Source organism: Hippichthys cyanospilos, chromosome 20 (assembly GCF_059441005.1).
Source record: "Hippichthys cyanospilos isolate Australia breed blue-spotted pipefish chromosome 20, RoL_Hcya_1.0, whole genome shotgun sequence".
In the NCBI taxonomy this organism is placed as follows: Eukaryota; Metazoa; Chordata; class Actinopteri; order Syngnathiformes; family Syngnathidae; genus Hippichthys; species Hippichthys cyanospilos.
In genome coordinates this window covers 16,036,458-16,054,780 of record NC_142388.1, presented here as the reverse complement: position 1 = coordinate 16,054,780, position 18,323 = coordinate 16,036,458, and the positions used below count along the sequence as shown (strand labels likewise).

Below are 18,323 nucleotides of genomic sequence, written 5' to 3'. Positions count from 1 at the left end.
ATTTGGGAAAAGAGATGATTTCTTATGTGATAATGAGAGGAAATAAGGGAATAACAACCACGCCCTGTCGTCTACATGTATCGTCGTCGTTTGTTTATTTAAAAAAAAAAAAGTCTCACCTATATGAAACCACATAGTGCGGTTTCAAATACATGTACAAGCAATGCCAAGTCATTAGGCGGCAGAAATGTCACAAATTCTGTCCAGTTCGAAAGAACTTTCCCTCTGAGGTCACCAGTATCCGGTCTTCCGTGGGAAAAAGAATAGCGCGATGACGCAAATCCCCGTTGAAGCTGAGCACGCGTGTCCACGAAACCGGAAGCTAGGGCAAATCTCCATTTAGGCTGGAGGTTTTGAAACATTAGATTATGATTAAAAAAAACAACAACAAAAACCAAAAAACCCGGCCACATATAGCAAATAGGACAAAACGGAAACATTTAATGCCCGTTTGCAAGAACACCTATGTGTAGGCAAGGCCCGAGTTGTGTCCTTATACCCCCCTCACCTTTGTTTTCAGGGATGCTAATTGTTACCCAGGATCCCCTGGCAAGTCAAACCTGTCAATCCTTCCTTCCGTTTTTGACTGATTTTCTCTCTTTCCTTCCGTCCCGACCAGCTGTGCCATCAAGCTAGATGAAGGCGTTCGACTAATAGCATATCGGCATCTCCGTGACTGACACCGTGACTGAAACAGTGACTGTGACATTGTAAGAGCAATAGCATATCAGCGTTACCGTGTCATTCGTGAGCAGAAGACTTCATTGATGTAGCAAAGCGAGGTCAATTGTACGTACACATTGACTGGCAACGCGTGATGAAATTATAGTTAAAACCATCACAAATTTACACACATATTTAAAATTAGTACGATAATCTACTGTACAGTTAATTTAAATAACATTCATATACAACGGATAAATGACATTTTCCTCTGGGGCGACATGACTTGAGCCGATGGAGAGGGAGGTGAGCAGAAACCAACCCGCAGAATTTATTTATTTATTTTCTTAAACAAGAACTTTTCTCAAACTAAAACATATCACCGGCGATTTCCTTCTCTTTAATCCATAATAGAAGAAGCCTCTCCATTTTGTTGTCGAGCGAGGTCCGTCCCCCGGCAAAGTCTTGCCCTTAGAAGATTGCCGAGCGGTTCCGTCCATACTCACGAGCAAGGTTAACTATGCATGCGCCTCCTTCGTATTTTTAATATCTCCTGCTTGGTTTCTATTGTCATCATCCTCTTACTTCTTCTTTTACCGCCACTTGCAATTTTAGAAGCCATGTCTAACAGATAAAGTTTTCAAAGTCTTCACAACATTCCTTCCTTCCATTTTTCACTCATTTTCTCTCCTTCCTTCATTCCCGACCAGCTGTGCCATCAAGCTAGATAAAGGCGTTCGGCCAATAGCATATCGGCATTTCTGTGATTGACATGACGCCGGCCAATAGCATCTCCGTGACTGACTCCGTGACTGACACCGTGACTGAGAGTGACTGTGACATTGTAAGAGCAATAGCGTTCAACGTTGCCACAATGACCGTCAGCTTCTGATTTAAATGACGGAGCAAAGCGAAAATAAATGTACGAATATAGTGGCCGGCATGCCATATTGTTCGTAAGACGGAAGGTTTGTGCGTAAGTGGGGGACAAAAAACTCCGCAGTTCACGCTCGTAAGTCGAAATGTTCGTAAAAGAGGGTGTTCGTAAACCGGGGGCCGACTGTACTTCTAACTGCAGAATCCGGGACATTAAAAAAAAAAACCTTAATACTACACATAAAATGTACAACCTGACACTTTGGCACACACTAAACATATTTTTTATAAATAAAATAAACTACAATGAGCGCACACATCTTGGCATGACAATAATATCTCTTTGAAGCATAAAAACGCTACAAAACACGATAGAATTCCCCACACAGCTTCAATATATGTTGTGAAATACAAGAAAACATCAATGTTTTAACCCTCCATATTTATTTAAATGTTTTTTGTTGATGTCTCTAGGAAATTACTTTCATTCAACGTGTGAAGTCGTGACAAGATGAGATCATCTGGGTCAAACTACATCAGCATTTACTGTAACAATAAATTGCCGTAATGAGCACTGCTGTATAGGCCATGGCCATGATCATAACATCTTAACATTTGGTGGAGGAAATTAGGCATGTTGAAGGCCTGTCTGAAAAAAATTAAGTTATATTACTTTGACAGGCTCAACAAGGTACATATAAATGAAAATGTATTTTTTTGCTGCCACCAGGTGACGCCCACACGACGAGGAAAAAACTGTGTTTAGTACTCCCATGAAATGAAATTTCGAAAACATCATCTTCGTCCAATTACATTAAGTTTTACCGGTCTGGCCAGACATTGGGTTTTGAGACCACGACCAAATTTGGAGTCATAAAACTTGAGATTCATGTTCCCTGTCGCAATATTCTCCTGACTAATTTTGAGTGAATTTTGCTGAAACCGGCATAGCACAGAACATGAATGTGTAAAAATGAACTTTTTTGTCTGCCACTAGGTGTCGCTATTGGTAATTTGGAAATGTGTCATGTTGAAGAATTAGACCAATTTGAAATTGCATTTTTTCTCAACAATCTTCAACATGTTACTTACAACTACAAGAACTGAAATAATAATAGAGCTGTTTGTAAGGACTAAGCTTTTCTTCCTACAAGTCAGAGGTAGGTTCTTCTCTTTTTGTTCAAAAAATAAATAAATAAATAAAATCAGAACGCAAGTTATTTTAAATAACTTTTTCAGCAGCAACACAAATGTGGGGGTTATTTCCCAACTCTATTGCTATCACAATCTCTCAGTGACCGCTCACTATGCTGCTTATGCAGCGCTCTCAAAGCGGACCCGTAGGGAGTCTCACTCAGACACATATACAGCCCTCTCTAAGCGGTCACCGAACCCTTCATGTATAATATGCTAATTCACCGAAAGGCCCTAAATGCATCAAAATTGCAAATTAAAAAATCTGTAACTCTTTTTCTCTACATCCTAGCGTATGGCTGTCTTTGATTGTTATTTAGGTATTAGGCGAATCAACTGGGTTTGGCTGCAATCCTTCGATTATACAGTGATTCCCCCTATTTCGCGGTTAATGGGGGCTGTCAACCCCCCGCAAAGTCTGAAACCCGCAAAGTAGGGTATCAGTTCCTGGATTTCTATGTACGCCCCAATATAGCCGCAGTAACCATAAACAATCCTTTTTTTAAATTATTTTTTTGCCTATTTTATTTCCTCTCTCCTATTATTTAACATTACATTATCCTTATTAACATTATTAACATTATTGTATATTCATTAAATAACTAATATTACTTAGTTTGTTGAGAATGTGTTCTCAGGACTGGTTATCTGCACCAAGACTCCGGTGAAAGAGGACGCAAGTCATCACTTTGAAGTTCACATTTATTTTGGCTCATGTATGGTGTATCATGTAGTATCTGTTGAATAATAAATCAACAACAATCTTAAAGTCAGTCAACTAACATATAAACACTTAATCTATGAATTTACTGTATTTTAGCCAACATGTGACATGTTTCGGCATTATCGTTCGCCTTCTTAAGGACACTGAAGAAGAAGGCGAGAGATAACACCGAAACATCTCAGGTAAACCTTTACAAAATTTTGAGATTTTAAAATTTTGTTTTTGAATTATTGAGTTTTTAAGGTGTCACAAATGCCTATTTGGAGAATTGTATGTGGCTCCATAGCATCTCATTCAGACCACCAGGAGACACTACCAGTATCACAAAAAAATTCCCTAATTGGCAACAGTCCTCTTGACCGTGCAATCCATGGGATTTCTTTGGTTTTTGAAAAACAATAAAAACATGGGATGTATCTTCTATCGACCCATCGACCCTTGGATAAAGACATGTATTTATTGTTCTTTAAATTGTAAACCATGTTAGATAAAATGGAAAGAACAAGAAAATGTCTGTAGGGGAAGGGTTAGGTTTTGGTTTGGTGGCTCGTTTTCAGCTAAAAAGCTTCTTCTCTTTGTACAATTGTCCTACAGAACCAATACACAGTGATCCCTCATTTTTCACATTTGATGGGGACCAGAGCCTTCCCGTGATAAGTGAAAAACCGCGAAGTATCCCCCCCTCCGCACACACGCGCAAATTTTGGGAGGGGGAAGAGGCTTCACCAGACCTTTGGAAATCTCATACTTGTATTTATTTTGTTATAAATTGAAGTTTCAAATGTTTCAAATTTAAATTGTGATTGTTATCATGTTTGCCACAGCCATGGCTAATTAGACTTCCGGGCGCAGCTCTCTGTGAGACTACAGCCACTCAAAGGGTGCAAAGTAGCAAGGGGTCAGTGTGCACAGCTCGATGAGCAAGTTGTTGATCAATCAATCCCCCCAAAAAAGAACTAAATAGGATTCTTCAAAGAAGTGTTTTTTTTTTTGTTTTTTTTTTAAAGAAATGCAGGTTAGGGTCAAGGTGTAACTCCACTGGGTGTAAAAGTCAACATGCTCATAATACACACTTTTACAAAAAACAATGGTGAGACCACATAATGGGAGCAAGCTTCCCGTGACTGTACAAGGATAAACTATAAAGATTGTACTGTACATGAATGGAAAAGGGCAGAACTTATTTTGATATACTTCATTTGTAAATGTGCATTACATGTTCAATTCACTGATGGTATGTGAGGCCATCTCTCTGGACCTCTATTTTGGTGGTGTGAAGAGGATCTTTTTTTTTTTTTTTTTTTTACCAATTCTTCCATCATTTCAACTGTAGCAGCACCTGTAAAATAAAAATAAAAAATCAATAAAAAGTTCTCAACTGTCAAGCCTTACTTAGGCTGGATTCACATTGCATTATTCCGTATACAAGTTTGCATAAATGTTAAATTGATAAACCTCATTCATTACCTGTGCCCCTTCTTTATCCATTCCTTGGCTATAGTTAGGGAACACCAAGGTAGTGGGAGTTGCCCTCGGGGTGGGGCCTGTAGCTGACCAAACATGATAACGAGAATCGTTAGCTTGCAACCATCGACCATTGAGGGCAGGAGTGGATTACAACCCCTGTCGAGAAGGAAGCCAATCACATGTGTTGCAGGAGTGCCTGTGAGCTTATTGATAGATTGCCTGCCCAGTCAGTTGAGGACAGTACTTGGATGCAAGCGCGGCTGAAGGAAAGCAGTGAGGATGAAAGAAAGCTTTGGAATCCTGTTAGCTTTTGTAATGAATTGAAATATCATGTGCAAATTCTGCTTGTTATCATGTTTGTTCAGGTAGAGGCTCCACTCAAGCTTGAAGTGTGATGGCCGTTAATCCGAGAGCGACTTTGGCCGTGACAACAGACAAAGAACAGAATCGGGAAGGATGCTTAACTACTGTAGGTTTAATAATTTAAGATTTAAGTAAATATGTGTATTGCAATAATCTTTGTATCAAAAATCTAAAGTATAATACTTTTCACTTTTAAAAAACTCTGTTACCCGCATACACAGGCATGAAAATTCTTGGGGGGTGGGAGAGGAGTCCTACTTTGCGGATTTCAGTTTTCTCTGGGGTGCTTAGCGTTGCAGTGGTTAGCACATCCTCCTCAGTTCAGGGAATTGAGTTAGAATCCACTTCCGCCTTTGTCTTTTTTTTCCCTTTTTACATTTACTAAGTTTGGATTTTTAGGGAACATGCCTTTTTTATTTTTTACAAAATATAACGTGGATAACTGCTACGCTTTCAAGCTTGCTATAATTTGTATAGCTTTTATAGTATAAAATAAGATGAAGCAAAAAAAAAGGTAAAGCAAGATACATTATCATTTCAAAGGAAAATGCAGTACCAAAATATATAATATGTATAAAAAATGTTGCCCAAATGAAAAACGAGTATTTTCAGTACATTTATGACAAAAAAGTGAGCAAATGAGCAGGTAAATGGTATGTGCCAGTTTGTTCATCTCTGAGCATATCTGGAGAATAATCAGCCGCACTTGTAACATTATTTAGTATAGAAAACACTTTAATTCATTTACTGTATTGTTAAAAATGTGTGTGAATTCATTTAGAGTTTGCATTAATTGTATTTTATTTTGTTTGCTCTATTTTATCTTGGACATGCTTTTTTTTATTATTATTTTTTTTAGTCGTGTTGATTACAGACTCCTTGCTTTACGTTTTGTACACATATTTGTTCCTGGTGAAGGAATCTAGAAAAAGCTTCTTGCCTTAACCTAGTTCCTAGCGTGTTCGTTTTTGTTGAAAGATCGCCCATACCACAACATAGTGAAACAATTGATTTAATCCAGACAGAGTGGGAAAGTACACTAGGCCTCGGGCCAGTCCTGCCACAGGTCGGAGCAGAAAATGGCAACGTTTCACCTTCAACATTCAGTTCTTATACCCTTTTGGGGCATCTAGTCCTACGTGGAATGCAAGTGTGTGTGTGTGTGTGCGTGCAAGTCCGTGTACAGAAAAGAGCTGTGTAGGTTCACTGACAACGGACAGGGCTTTCTCTTTTGTTCTGAAGGGAGACCTCTTGCAACCTGGAAACACAAGCTATCTTAAGGATGATAGGATGGAAATAAATAAATAAATATATATATATATATATATATATATATATATATATATATATATGTATATATATATATATATATATATAGAGAGAGAGAGAGAGAGAGAGAGAGAGAGAGCGAGAGAGAGAGAGAGAGAGAGAGAGAGAGAGAGACACACAATAGATAGATAGATAGATATAGATACACACGTTCAAATACATAGCACTGAAAGTACTGGGAAATAAAAACGGATCTAATGTCAGAGAAAATATGGAGAATTTTATTTCAAAATATTTATGAATTAAAAGACAGTGTTCAATGGCAAAAACATTTATGACATGAGGAAGCTGTATAGAAAAAGAGACAAACAGAAAGGCATACACAACATAACATGTACTAGGATCAACATCTAGATTCCTGAACAGTATTTAGTACTGTGATCAAGCCAACAGTCAACAAGCAGCAGGATCATGCATTATTCAAACCTCAAACTCGATTGGGGGAGGGGAGGGGGGGGGGGGGTGAACAGTTTTCTATGCAAGGAAACAATCTGCATCACCCACATTTCAGAAAAAAAGTAAGACTTTTTCAGCAAAAGGTAGTCAAGCCGGCTGGGGGACAAAATGTTTACACAGGTTCACATGTTTGTGTATAGGAGTGCTGTATATTGTCAGAGGTATGACGTCAATTAGACACATTTTATGTGTTTAAATTCACAAAGGTGTTGCTGGAGTTGTGAGGTGTAATGCGAATAGACGGTAGAGCTTTGAGTTACACACAAAGCCAGTGCTCAGTACTCAAGATGAAGAGCAGCGAGATCCCAGTCAGACTGACTGCTTCAGCCAAGGTTCTTTTAGTGTGAGCAGTCCAGGTGTTGTACCATGTTGTCTTACCAGGTTTGAAGAAGGGAAAGGGGACAAAGAGTGATTCATTTTCATCCAACTTTTTGTAGGAATAAAGTTACAGAGCGATACAAGCACTTTGCCTGAAATGCATCAGGTAAAAGCAGAAAGGAAAAAAAAACAGCTCTGAAAGTTGATACCTTTAGAATACCCAGAGAATGCAATGTCTTTGTGACATATAAAAACCTGGCTGTATCGCATCAAAGGTGTTTCCACTGTATGACACTTTTTTACTGTATAACACTCAATTATGCTGGCAGCATAATCGATGTAACACTGAATGGTGTGGAGATGGATGCTGAATATACAATTTGAAAAGTAATTACTAAGATGGTTAAAGCAATATTGATTGGTAGAATGTTTGAACAAAGTGGAAGAAGGTGTACAATTTTTTTATTTTTAGTGTTGTATTACCCGTTTTGTGACGACGCAAAGAAATGCCATCTTGAAAATAAAACAGAAGTGCTGCATCATAGAGTCTATTAGTGTTTTAGGAGGTGTCATACAGTGAAAAGATAGAATTCCATCACACAAACTGGGCTAAAATAAAATAATAAAAAATAATAATAAAATAAAAATAAAATAATAAACAAATAAAAATAAAGATGAAATAGTTGAATAGATAAGAAATTTAAATAAATAAGTGTATGAACAAGAAGAATGTTGGTCCTATAGCAGCAAATGTGTTTCCACTGGATGACACTTTTTATTTATTTATTTTTAACTATGAGGCATTCAAGTATGCTGGCAGCTTAAACCCTTAATCAAAGTAGGGCTTAATGACGCTGAACTGGATGTTTGATATAAAGGCTGAAAAATAATCGCTAAGAAGGTTTGATGGAAACTGGTTGGTAGAACAGGCTTAAAAACAGTGGAAGATGGTGTGCAATGTCTTGTTTTCTGTAGTTTCAACGAGTTTCCTGTTCAATGACTATACATTTAAATTTTATACACTTTACACCTAAAATATAAGTGCTGCATTATAGTCCATTACAGTGTTTTAGTAGAGGGAGTATCATGCAGTGGAAAGACAGAATTTCATTTCACAATGACTGCTTTAAGATTTCTTAATAAAGAAGTAATCATAAAATGGTCGGTGAACAGGTGCACAAAGACTTAAGGAAAAACAATTACATTAAATGAACAGAAACAAATCTCTAAGATCAAACAAGCCTGTCAAAAATTGAAAGTGCAAACCATTGAAAAAGGAGACATCATATAAATATAAATTGTTTAGTGATATGATGCAGTACTTGTAGCCACATGTGTCAGAGTGAGAGATTTACAGTATGTTATACAATATTAACATGTGTTATGACCCATGGGTCATATGTAGTTTTTGTATGTGTTCTGCTGTGTTCTCCTTTGTTTGTGTGTGCGTGTGTGTGAATGCCTTTTGGTTGGAGTGTGTCAATTGTGTGCAGGTGGTGGCGTCCCATTGGCTGGCTCTCCTGATTTGCCACCCTATTTAAGCAGCCCACGGACCAAACTCCGTCTCTCTCTCCGGTCATCCCACCGCCAGAAAACGCCACCTCAGAAATTGTTAGTGTGCATCTGTGTTGCTCGCTGTGTTTGTAAGAATCTGTGGATTGAGCAGTAGTAGGAGGGAGACGCCGTTTTGGTTTAACCCTTTTTCTCCTGTTTTTGCGTTAGGTAGTTAGTGAGCCAATTGTCATTCGTTTCCTTTTTGTTTGGCTAGTTAGTTAGGAATTCAGATGATCTTTTGTTTATTATTTTGTTTGTTTGCTCTCCCTCCGAAGACAATAAAAGCTGCTGTTTTTGTTCTCAACAACTTTAGTTTCACGGGCTTTTTCTGGTGGTGAGGGTACGGATGGGGGAGCACACACGTTATATCCCAGTTCCCCTAGGTTGGGTGTAACACATGTTACATGAAACATTGTATCAACGACTGTGGTGAGATTTTAGAGCAGATTTGTTATCATTCCATAATTTGCAAGGGCTGCGATTTGCTGGCAAACAGTTGAGCGTGTCCCCCACAGTGAAGGGAATCATATATTAGGTTATTATCATTATGTGCTTAGTTCATTGTTACCCATTTATGCAATCCTAGTTCATCTTGACCCTGTCCTAAGATAGAGCTGTTGACGCACGAAAGTGTGAGCCGGGACCTTGGCCCAACTGCCGGTGGCGCCCGGCTGGCTCTTTTGTTGTGTCTTGTAATCTGCTATGCTTCTGCTCAATAAAAGCCAGGGGGGGACGGCTGGGCAGGAAAAACTAGCGTTGGAAGACCCACGAGTTACATTTGCCCAAGCTTTTTTCCCTATGCCCGGCAAAGAAAAGTCAATCTTGGCTGGTCTGAGTTACTCTTTTTGCTGTTTAAGCAGCTAGGCTTGTCCTAGTCTTCTTTTCGGAGATTTCTCTGACACCCACCCACTGCCTGAAGACAGCTAAGTGCCGACAGATAATGGATGGATAGAATTTGCTAGGGTAAACGTTGACACAAGCAATAACAAATTGCTTGTTTGATCTCAAAGATTTAACAGAAATTCATGAGAATGGTACATACAAATGTATGTAAACAAAGAAATACATGAGTGAATAGGTATTTCATATGGCAACCTTTGTAGAGCACACAGATGATGGCAAAAATGTATCTATGGATACAGATCATGTAGATTGGATTAGGTGACTAGGACTGTTCTTTTCAATGCACGGACAACAGTGTAAGAATAGAAAAAGAAATTGCATCCTAAGGATAGGATAGTGTCATGGACCTTGTAAACTCGTCAGGAAGTTGCATGATGAAAACATGAAGAGGGTGGTGAGGACGAAAGCTGTAAAAGATAATGCTGCTTTGAAAACACCGGTTAATGGACACTTGGCTACTTTAATTGGCTACTTACAAAGTAATCAGCAGAAGTGGTGCTTGGTTGTCTGTGGTCTTCGTCTTGTGGCACCTGATTTTTTTTTTTCTTCATTTTTACTTTTAATTTTTTGGTCTTTTGGGGGAAAAGGAGAACACAGGACCAGACTTACATGATGCTGAGATCATTATCTTTTCATTTTCTACAATACGGTAAATTAGTAAATCACATTTATGCCCAATCAAGTAGAGTGACATGAATACACTCACATTTACACTCTGCTCTGAATCACTCTTGCTCCTAAACAAAGAGCCTTTTAAAAATAGAAAGGAAATATATTTACAACATTTAATGGCTTCAGGAAGACAGATTAGTTCAATGATGAGCTGCTTACCTTGAAGAGAGGATAAAGCAGACTTGGTTCATTCCAGATGAAGACAGGTCCTTGACCAAGCAGTACAATTACTCATCAAAATCTTCTATTTGGTGGCAAGCTTGCAGCTGTTCTTTGGATGAATGTGACATGTGGAGCCGCAGGCAACAGGTGGACAACATCGGTCTAAAAAAAAAAAGTAGATGGGACAAAAATTACTTTTACTGCCTTTACAAAAGACGATGGGTTTGCTGATGAGCTACTTACTCTTTCCAACCAATAAAAAGAAAGTAGCCTGAAGAGAGCAGAAAACAGACTTGGTTTAATCCAGAAGCCAACTGCCACTGGACAAGCCTGATGATGTGTCATCAAATACCTGCACATGGTGGTGATTTTCCAGTTGTTCTTTGGATGAATGCAACATGTGGAGCCAGAGGCAACAAGTGGACAACATTGGTCTACAAAAATGAAACAAAATACGTTAAGGGGGTGACAACAAAAGCGGATAAAGATCTGCACATTTTTAGTTTTAATTGACATATATTAGAGCAACTTACACCTGAATGAGGACAAGTCATGCTTGGTTGCTGGCCCTTTCTCCTGAACAAAGAACCTGTTAGAAATAGATGGCACTAAAATTACTTTTACTGCCTCTACAAAAGAAGATAGGTTTACTGATGAGCTACTTAACCTTTCCTACCAATAAAAAAAAGTGGCCTGAAGAGAGCAGAAAACAGACTTGGTTTAATCCAGAAGCAAACTGCCACTGGACAAGTCTGATGACGTGTCATCAAATACTTGCACACGGTGGTGATGTTCCAGTTGTTCTTTGGATGAATGCAACATGTGGAGCCACAGGCAACAAGTGATCAACATTGGTCTACAAAAACGAAACAAAATACATGAAGGTGAAAACATAAGCTGATAAAGATCTGCACATTTTTTGTTTTAATTGACATAAATTATCGGTCTAAAAGAAACAAACAAATTAAGAAGGGTGATGACAAACACTGCAAAAGATAGGCAAACCTACAGTTGATTTTAAGTCTTTTAGTGCCAAGCGTTCTTGGAAAAGGAAACCTCAAAAGTCTAGCATTTTCACTCATCTTTCAATGCCAACAAAATCATGAATGCTATGCCTATGCAAGTATAAAAATATTTAAAAAATGAAAATAAAGATAAAAATTATAACTTAAATATATCACATGAAAGATTAACTTCCAATTCTTTGAACTGCATGTACAGTAGGCAATAGCTGTGTTGTATGTGTGGAAACACTGCCATTTAGTGATCACATTTTTTCACTACAATATAGATAAGCATTAGCAGTCAAGGGTGTTAGGTATTCTCTATAAAAAAAAAAGTATTTTATTGAGACGTTTGTTATTTATGATTGTTATGATTTAAGAGGAGAATTATAATCCATGACACCGAAAGCGTTAAATGACATAGTTCACGGCAACTTACACTTGAATAAAGAGAAGTCCTGATTGTCTGTCACCTGGGTTTTCAAGTCAGTGCTCCACGATGTGTTTTCTGGCATCCATTATTTTACTCTGTGAAAAAAGGGGGATACAGAACTGTTGAGTTAAAATATATAAAACATATAAATAGACTTGGCACGGTCTTACAATAAATGTAAATATCCTTACCATTTATTTTCCTACAATGGAATGGCAGTGAAGTCATATGTCACGCTTAATATCCACATACAATCGAACAGTGACATGAACAATGCACGTGTGGCTTCTGTTCTGGTATGGACGGCTCTTTCTCCTGAACAAATAACCTGTAAAAAATATATGGGACAAAATCGATTTTTACTGATTTTACAAAGGGTGATAGGTTGAACTACTTACTTTTTCCTACCAATATAAGAAGGCAGACTGAAGAGAGCAGAAAACAGACTTGGTTTAATCCAGAGGGAAGCTGTCATTGAACAAGCATGATAATGTGTCATCAAAATCATTGGCGAGCTTCCAGCTTTCCTTTGGACAAATGGAACATGTGGAACCACAGGCAACATGTGGACCACTTAGATCTACAAAATATAAACAAAATAGATGGTGGTGAGAACGAATGCTCCAAAAGTTGGACAAAACTACAATTGGGTTTCACTGACATAGTTCGCGGTAACTACACTGGAATGAAGAAAAGACCTGCTTGGCTGCCACCTTGGTTTTCAAGTCAGTGCTCCATGATGTAAGTATTTGGGCACCCATTCTTCTATCCTGTGAGAAAAAGGGGAATACAATAATGTCGAGTAGAAATTGGCATGCTGCAGAGGTGAGATGGGTTTTGGCTCTGTCTTACATTATATTTATATTTAAATATCCTAACCATTTCATTTTCTTCATTGGGATGACATAAGATTATGTAACTCACGTACAATCCATCCGTAGACACATACCTATGCTCTCCATTCTGAGATGAACAACCATTTCTCCAAAATGATAGACCTGTTTTAAGAAGAGAGTAAATTATAACATTTACAGTAGACAAAAAAAATATATTAGTGACCTACTTACCTTGTCTGTTTTCTGGTCTCAACTTATGCTGATGATTGTGACTGTCAAAAAGGTTTACAAACCAAAAGGTGATAATCCCACTAAACTCTCCCATCAACTTGACCCTCCGTCCTTAAACATCTTTATATTTACTCGTTTGTGTTTTATCTCTCACCTCCTCTCCTTCCACTCACCTCACACACATGCTAAACCCATTTTGACAGCAGATTTCATCCCATCCCATGTCAACATATAATCCCACCACTCCCTCCCATCGACTTGACCCATTTTTTTTGTTAGTCTCGAAATTTGACTCTCACCTCACCTCCTACTCACCTTCACGCACACACGCAAGACCATCCTCACCCCGGATTTCATCCCATCACATGTTAACCTCAGGGCACCATAACATGACAGGGACAACAATTAATGTGCAATTTGTACATGACTCACCTTTCAGTGTGTAAAACACAGAGGACAGGATTGTGATAGCTATAGTATGTTCGCAGGACACCTGAATGAACAGCACACTGAGGTCGGGAGACAAATATGAGGTCAAGGAGTGTGTTCTTGTCAGTGGTACTCGTATTTATAAGCTGTGTGTAACCCTTAGAGAAAAACAGTTCCATAATGGGCTTGTGTGAGTGACAGCGCATCTTCATTGAAATCTCCGCATACCAGGATCTGATGATGGTCCATCACTTCCAGAGAGTACAACAAACTTTCCAAGTTTGGCAAAAAAGAGCGCAGACTCTGCCCCGGAGGCCTGTACACAGCAGCAATGAACAAATCAATGGGAGGTTCAAGTTTGACCACAACAAATTCAATATCAGTGACACCCTGGATGTAGATCGTTTCGTGTGCCAGAATGTGTCCTTTCACCCAAATACCTACACCGCCGCCACGTTTCGTTGCCAAGTCAGGACAATTTCAATGTGAGACACTTCGGTTCCGGCGATACACCGTGTAGCCTTCCAAGACGACATTTCCAGCATCCGCTAACCCCTGGAGGTGTGTTTCTGTCAAGCACAAAACGTCAGCAAAGTGCAGCTTGTGGTGACATTTGATATCCTGCGCAGGACAAAGCAGCCCTTTGGTGTTGTGATGGACAACGACCAGGTTGATGGTCAGATCTAGTGTGGGCATGACATGAAGTAGAGGCATCACGTGGTCCAAGGAAGCTTCTGTCATCGTAGTAAGAGCAGAGGTTATTTTGGGGTTGGCGTGAATCCTTCTCTCGTCCATATGCAGCACATGGAGCCCACTGAGAGACGTCACTCAGCTCAGAGCCACGTACGCCATGCCGTGCGCAAAGACACCTTTCAGAGAGACCACCGCTTCAGATGTGGTTATACCTTGTACTTTGTGGATCGTGCAAGCAAAAGCAAGCTTAATGGGGAACTGCAAACGCACGACTACTGGCCGTTTCAACTTTTCCTCCACTCTGTCAATGTAAACAATGTTATCAGCAGCACTCGCCTTTGTCGCAGCGTCAAGCTCCAGCCCAAGTTTCTGAACGCGTGCATTGTTGGCATAATGCACCAATTTGACAACTCTCGCAAATGAGCCGTTGCACAAACCTGCCTGAACATCAATATTGCGGGTTACCATAACACGAGCACCAATGGCCACCTTTATCAAGTCCGGCAACTCATTCTTCGCCCCTTGGACAGGGGCGGCTTGTCTCGCCATTCTGCCAGTCCTTTGATCTTTCTTGTAGTCATCGGCATCAAGAGTCACAATTGCCTCATGAAGCAGATTCAGCATCTGAGAGTTATGGTCATTTACCTGTTTGTTTGTGGCGAAAACATGCAGAGCTTCGTTTGGGCAGTTCTCTGGAGCGGTGTAGGTCATAGCCAGCAAAGCTCTGTCCATTTCCGACAGCGCATGGGATTTTTCTTTGACGCGAAGCAGTTCGGCAAATGGAACGTCATCCTTCTGCCTCATGATTTCAGTCAAAGTGATAATTTGGAAGCTGTCGCGCCAGTGGTCCAGCCTGGTGGGATCGTACCGGACTGTCTCACAGGAGGTAGCTGGTAGAAATCCCCAACGGCGATAACAGACATGCCACCAAATGGTAAATTGATTCCTTTGATTTGCTTCAACCTGGCGTCAACATATGCAAAGAGGTTTTTCGACACCATGGAAATCTCATCGATAATGAGAATTTCAGCAAGCGATAGCTCCGCTCTCACTTCGTCCAGTTTGTTGCCCAGGCCATGATACGGGGGTTTGAGGCTTCTTGGCAGTTTCACCAGGCAGTGCAAAGTCACACCTGAAATGTTGAAGGCCGCTGTGCCAGTGAACCCTGTTTGGAAATGTCCGCTTCCTCAGCCAGTCTCAGGCAGTCTGCGCAGTATTTTTGTAGCCTCTGTGTGAATACATTTGATTAAATGTGACTTTCCCGTTCCGGCGCCACCATTGATGTAATAGAAGAACTGCCATGGTTTTAAGCCACACACGCGTCGTATGCACCAATCTCTGACCAGGTAGAAAGCACACGCTTGCTTTCGGTTAAGGTTCCGGTACATATCACGCAAAACAGCCGGATCGATGCGAGCGGCTTCCGTCGCGATAGACATTTCCGATACCTCGGACCTGATGTTGTAGTCTGGTATATTTTCCTCCACAGCATCGCCAGGATCATCTCTTGCATTGATTTCCTCGATGCACTCGAGTCTTTGCAGTTCGCTTTCCGGTGCTAGCTGACACCACTCGTTGAAGACCATTCCGCTTTCCTCCACCTCTCGGATGACGTTGTCAACATCTTTGCTGTGCTGTGTTCCGGTCCACAATTTGCACAACGGGCTCTGGATGCTCAGCGGCTGGCAACTGTACAAAGGCATGATCGTAAAACAACTTGTATGTAGGATAGTGTCTGGACTTCAACTGGCAGTCGGCACGATGAGGCAGGTACAGCTTTAGCAACGTGCAGTAAAATTCCTCAGGCTTTTTTTCCTGTGAGAATTTACAGTATTTGATGACAGCGTGTTTACCTGTTCTATTTTGGACATAACCCATGTCATTCAGCAGGGGGAAAACATTTTTGCCTTTTGCTTGCTTGCCATACACGATTCTGCAGGTTGAAGCAAAATCAACCAAGCACATTGCTTCAAACTCCTCCGTTTGAGGTCTGCATTTATACTTTTCCGGCAAGCCGGTCATCCACAATTCAACGGACTCCTGCGTTTTGCCCTCAAGATATGAGAGGGGATAACTCATTTTCAGCGCATTGTCACTGGTTTGTACAAAAACCACACTGCGGGACGCTTGCTTCATATATAGGCCACATGCGTGTGCGACGCACTCTTGTGCACTCACCTCTCTTTTCTTAGAGTACGCTTGCATGATTTGTTTCATTTCGTCGCTCTCGTTGACATTTTCGCTGTGGGAGTTCTCAATCACCGATTTCAGGTACTGGCTCAGACCGTGCTCAGCTTTGCTGATGTAGCTGCAGATGTAGGTAATGCAGGAATAAGCGTTCAGAATGTACTGAATGTCCATATTTGCATCCCAAGCAAGAAGCAGATGTCGATTGTAGTTGTTCATCCAGCAGTCTTTGGGCTCTCGCTTGAGCACCACAGAGGTCTTTGCGGCAATCGAGTATAAACCATCCATGGACTCGTCACTGGTGAGTTCGCACTTAGCCAGTAGCTGCGGCAAAGTCAGAGAGGCCGTTTCCAGCTCGTTCAGTAAATTTTGCAAATCAACAAGCTTGGGGTTTGGCGCCGACCGCTTCTCTTTTTCTGGATTTTTTCCATCACACTCTTCACGTCTCATGATCATGGTTCTCTCGCACGGCTGCTTGGGGAAACCAAAACAGCATTGCGCACCAGGTGCTTTGACACACGTCTTTGAATGAGACTTACTGTGCATCTGAACCTCTGTGACTTTTTGATGCAGTTCGGGTTCCGTTTCCGGATCGGGCAGTTCAGCGGAAATGTAGCGCGACACAAAATCGCAAATTTCTTGATCTGAGGCCTCCTCAAAGACGGGGGCGCCTTCAACCCAAATGAGGCAATGGATGTGCTGACTTCCTCTGTGCTGAAACACCAATCTGTAAAAGTAGTCGACCACTTTTCCAATGGGTTGTGCCGGAGACAGGAGCAGGTCTCTGAACAGAGCTTCCACACGTTTGTCAAACATGCGCATCGTTGTCACCGGATTGCTGCGGAGAATTTCACACTTTGTGGCCCAGTCAAGGTCAGCGAAAATCACCTGTTCACCTTGTTGCGCTTTGATGGCGGTGATGACTTCTTCCCAACACATTTCAGCAGCGGAGAATGTGCAGAAGAACGTGGGTGTGCCCAGTTGCCGAATCATGGCAAAAATGTCCTTGAGGCATTTCTCCCAATAGGCTGGCGCACCCCTTAATGGCGCCATGAAACGGACAGCGTCTTTGCTGTGTATCAGTTTTTCAACTTCCCTTTTATCCTGCAACATAGCATTGTTTATTCTTCAACCGTCTCTGGTAAAAGGTTTACCTTTGCGTAACTGTATTCTTATGCTTGATGTGGCCTGGTGGATTTCAGTCGCAAACTGAGCAAAGAACAAGTAGTTAGTGTCTCTGGCAAAACTTTCATCCACACAAGACAGTCGCGTTTTGAAATACTTGCTTGGTGTGAGTTTAATCTCCCTCTCTTCATCAAGAGTGTTTTCCCCAGTTCGAAACTGGACTGGAAAAGCCATGGGCTCAAGTTTGGGTGTCTTCAAAAAGCTTACCGGGTTAGTTCTTTCTGCGGGAGCAACGGTGAGCGTTGGGTCACAAAGGTCAGGGTCGTCACAAATTATTATGTCGCTGTACTGTGGATGCACCTGCTTCAGTTTAATCAGAGCACGCATTAGGTTAGGCCAAGTGACAGTTTGAAATACCTGATGACCCTTGTAGCAAAGCTGTCGCTTCAGTTTCACTCGCAAAACTTGTGATTCTCTCCTGGGTCCAGGCAACACGTTGACTGTCTCTTGTACTTCTGAAGGAACACACACAACATTTCCACGAATGGCTCGTTGCTGACCTTTCGGAAGAGGAATAATTTTGGCGAATACCACATATTTTCATATGAGATGCCTCTCTAATATGTTTAAACCACAAAGCTCATTTGGAATATCTGCGAGTTGGAGGTTATTAGCAACCGCTAGAGCTGGCATTTTGCCATTTT

General features: G+C 40.7%; 2 protein-coding genes and 1 long non-coding RNA gene across 9 annotated transcripts in view; all 3 read right to left on the bottom strand.

Moving 5' to 3' along the window:
• Window positions 1-18,323, bottom strand: part of LOC148407553 (uncharacterized) — a 69,582-nt gene that overhangs the window by 31,229 nt on the left and 20,030 nt on the right. The gene's annotated exons all lie outside the window — the stretch shown is intronic.
• LOC148407557 (uncharacterized) lies at window positions 3,698-13,400 on the bottom strand. Of its 7 annotated transcripts, XR_015863884.1 has the most exons (14): window positions 13,186-13,400; window positions 13,068-13,116; window positions 12,780-12,888; window positions 12,517-12,698; window positions 12,310-12,446; window positions 12,125-12,213; window positions 11,358-11,537; window positions 11,215-11,270; window positions 11,034-11,115; window positions 10,925-10,952; window positions 10,679-10,843; window positions 10,554-10,597; window positions 10,324-10,419; window positions 7,082-10,254 (listed from the first exon to the last, which is right to left on the bottom strand). XR_015863884.1 is itself a non-coding variant. In XM_088404064.1 (10 exons), the coding sequence occupies exons 6-10, from the start codon at window positions 11,446-11,448 to the stop codon at window positions 4,776-4,778; spliced, it is 297 nt and encodes a 98-aa protein (XP_088260190.1). In that variant the 5' UTR covers window positions 11,449-11,537; window positions 12,125-12,213; window positions 12,310-12,446; window positions 12,517-12,698; window positions 12,780-12,888; window positions 13,068-13,400; the 3' UTR covers window positions 3,698-4,775. The 7 variants fall into 7 exon arrangements, 1 of the variants encoding a protein (XP_088260190.1); XR_015863879.1 differs by having other exon boundaries at window positions 13,068-13,400; XR_015863883.1 differs by having other exon boundaries at window positions 12,159-12,213; window positions 13,068-13,400.
• On the bottom strand, window positions 17,471-18,084 carry LOC148407556 (uncharacterized). Its single transcript, XR_015863835.1, has 3 exons — window positions 18,037-18,084; window positions 17,781-17,900; window positions 17,471-17,703 (listed from the first exon to the last, which is right to left on the bottom strand). It is a non-coding gene; the product is annotated as an uncharacterized LOC148407556 (long non-coding RNA).

Excerpts from the sequence above, each read along its gene's own strand:
- LOC148407557 (XM_088404064.1), bottom strand. The coding sequence starts at position 11,448 with ATGACACGTCATCAGACTTGTCCAGTGGCAGTTTGCTTCTGGATTAAA. Across the intron at positions 11,116-11,214 it reads TGACTTGTCCTCATTCAGGT|ACCAATGTTGTCCACTTGTT; the intron begins GTAAGTTGCTCT and ends TCATTTTTGTAG. Across the intron at positions 6,546-11,033 it reads AAAATCACCACCATGTGCAG|GTTGCAAGAGGTCTCCCTTC; the intron begins GTATTTGATGAC and ends TTGTGTTTCCAG.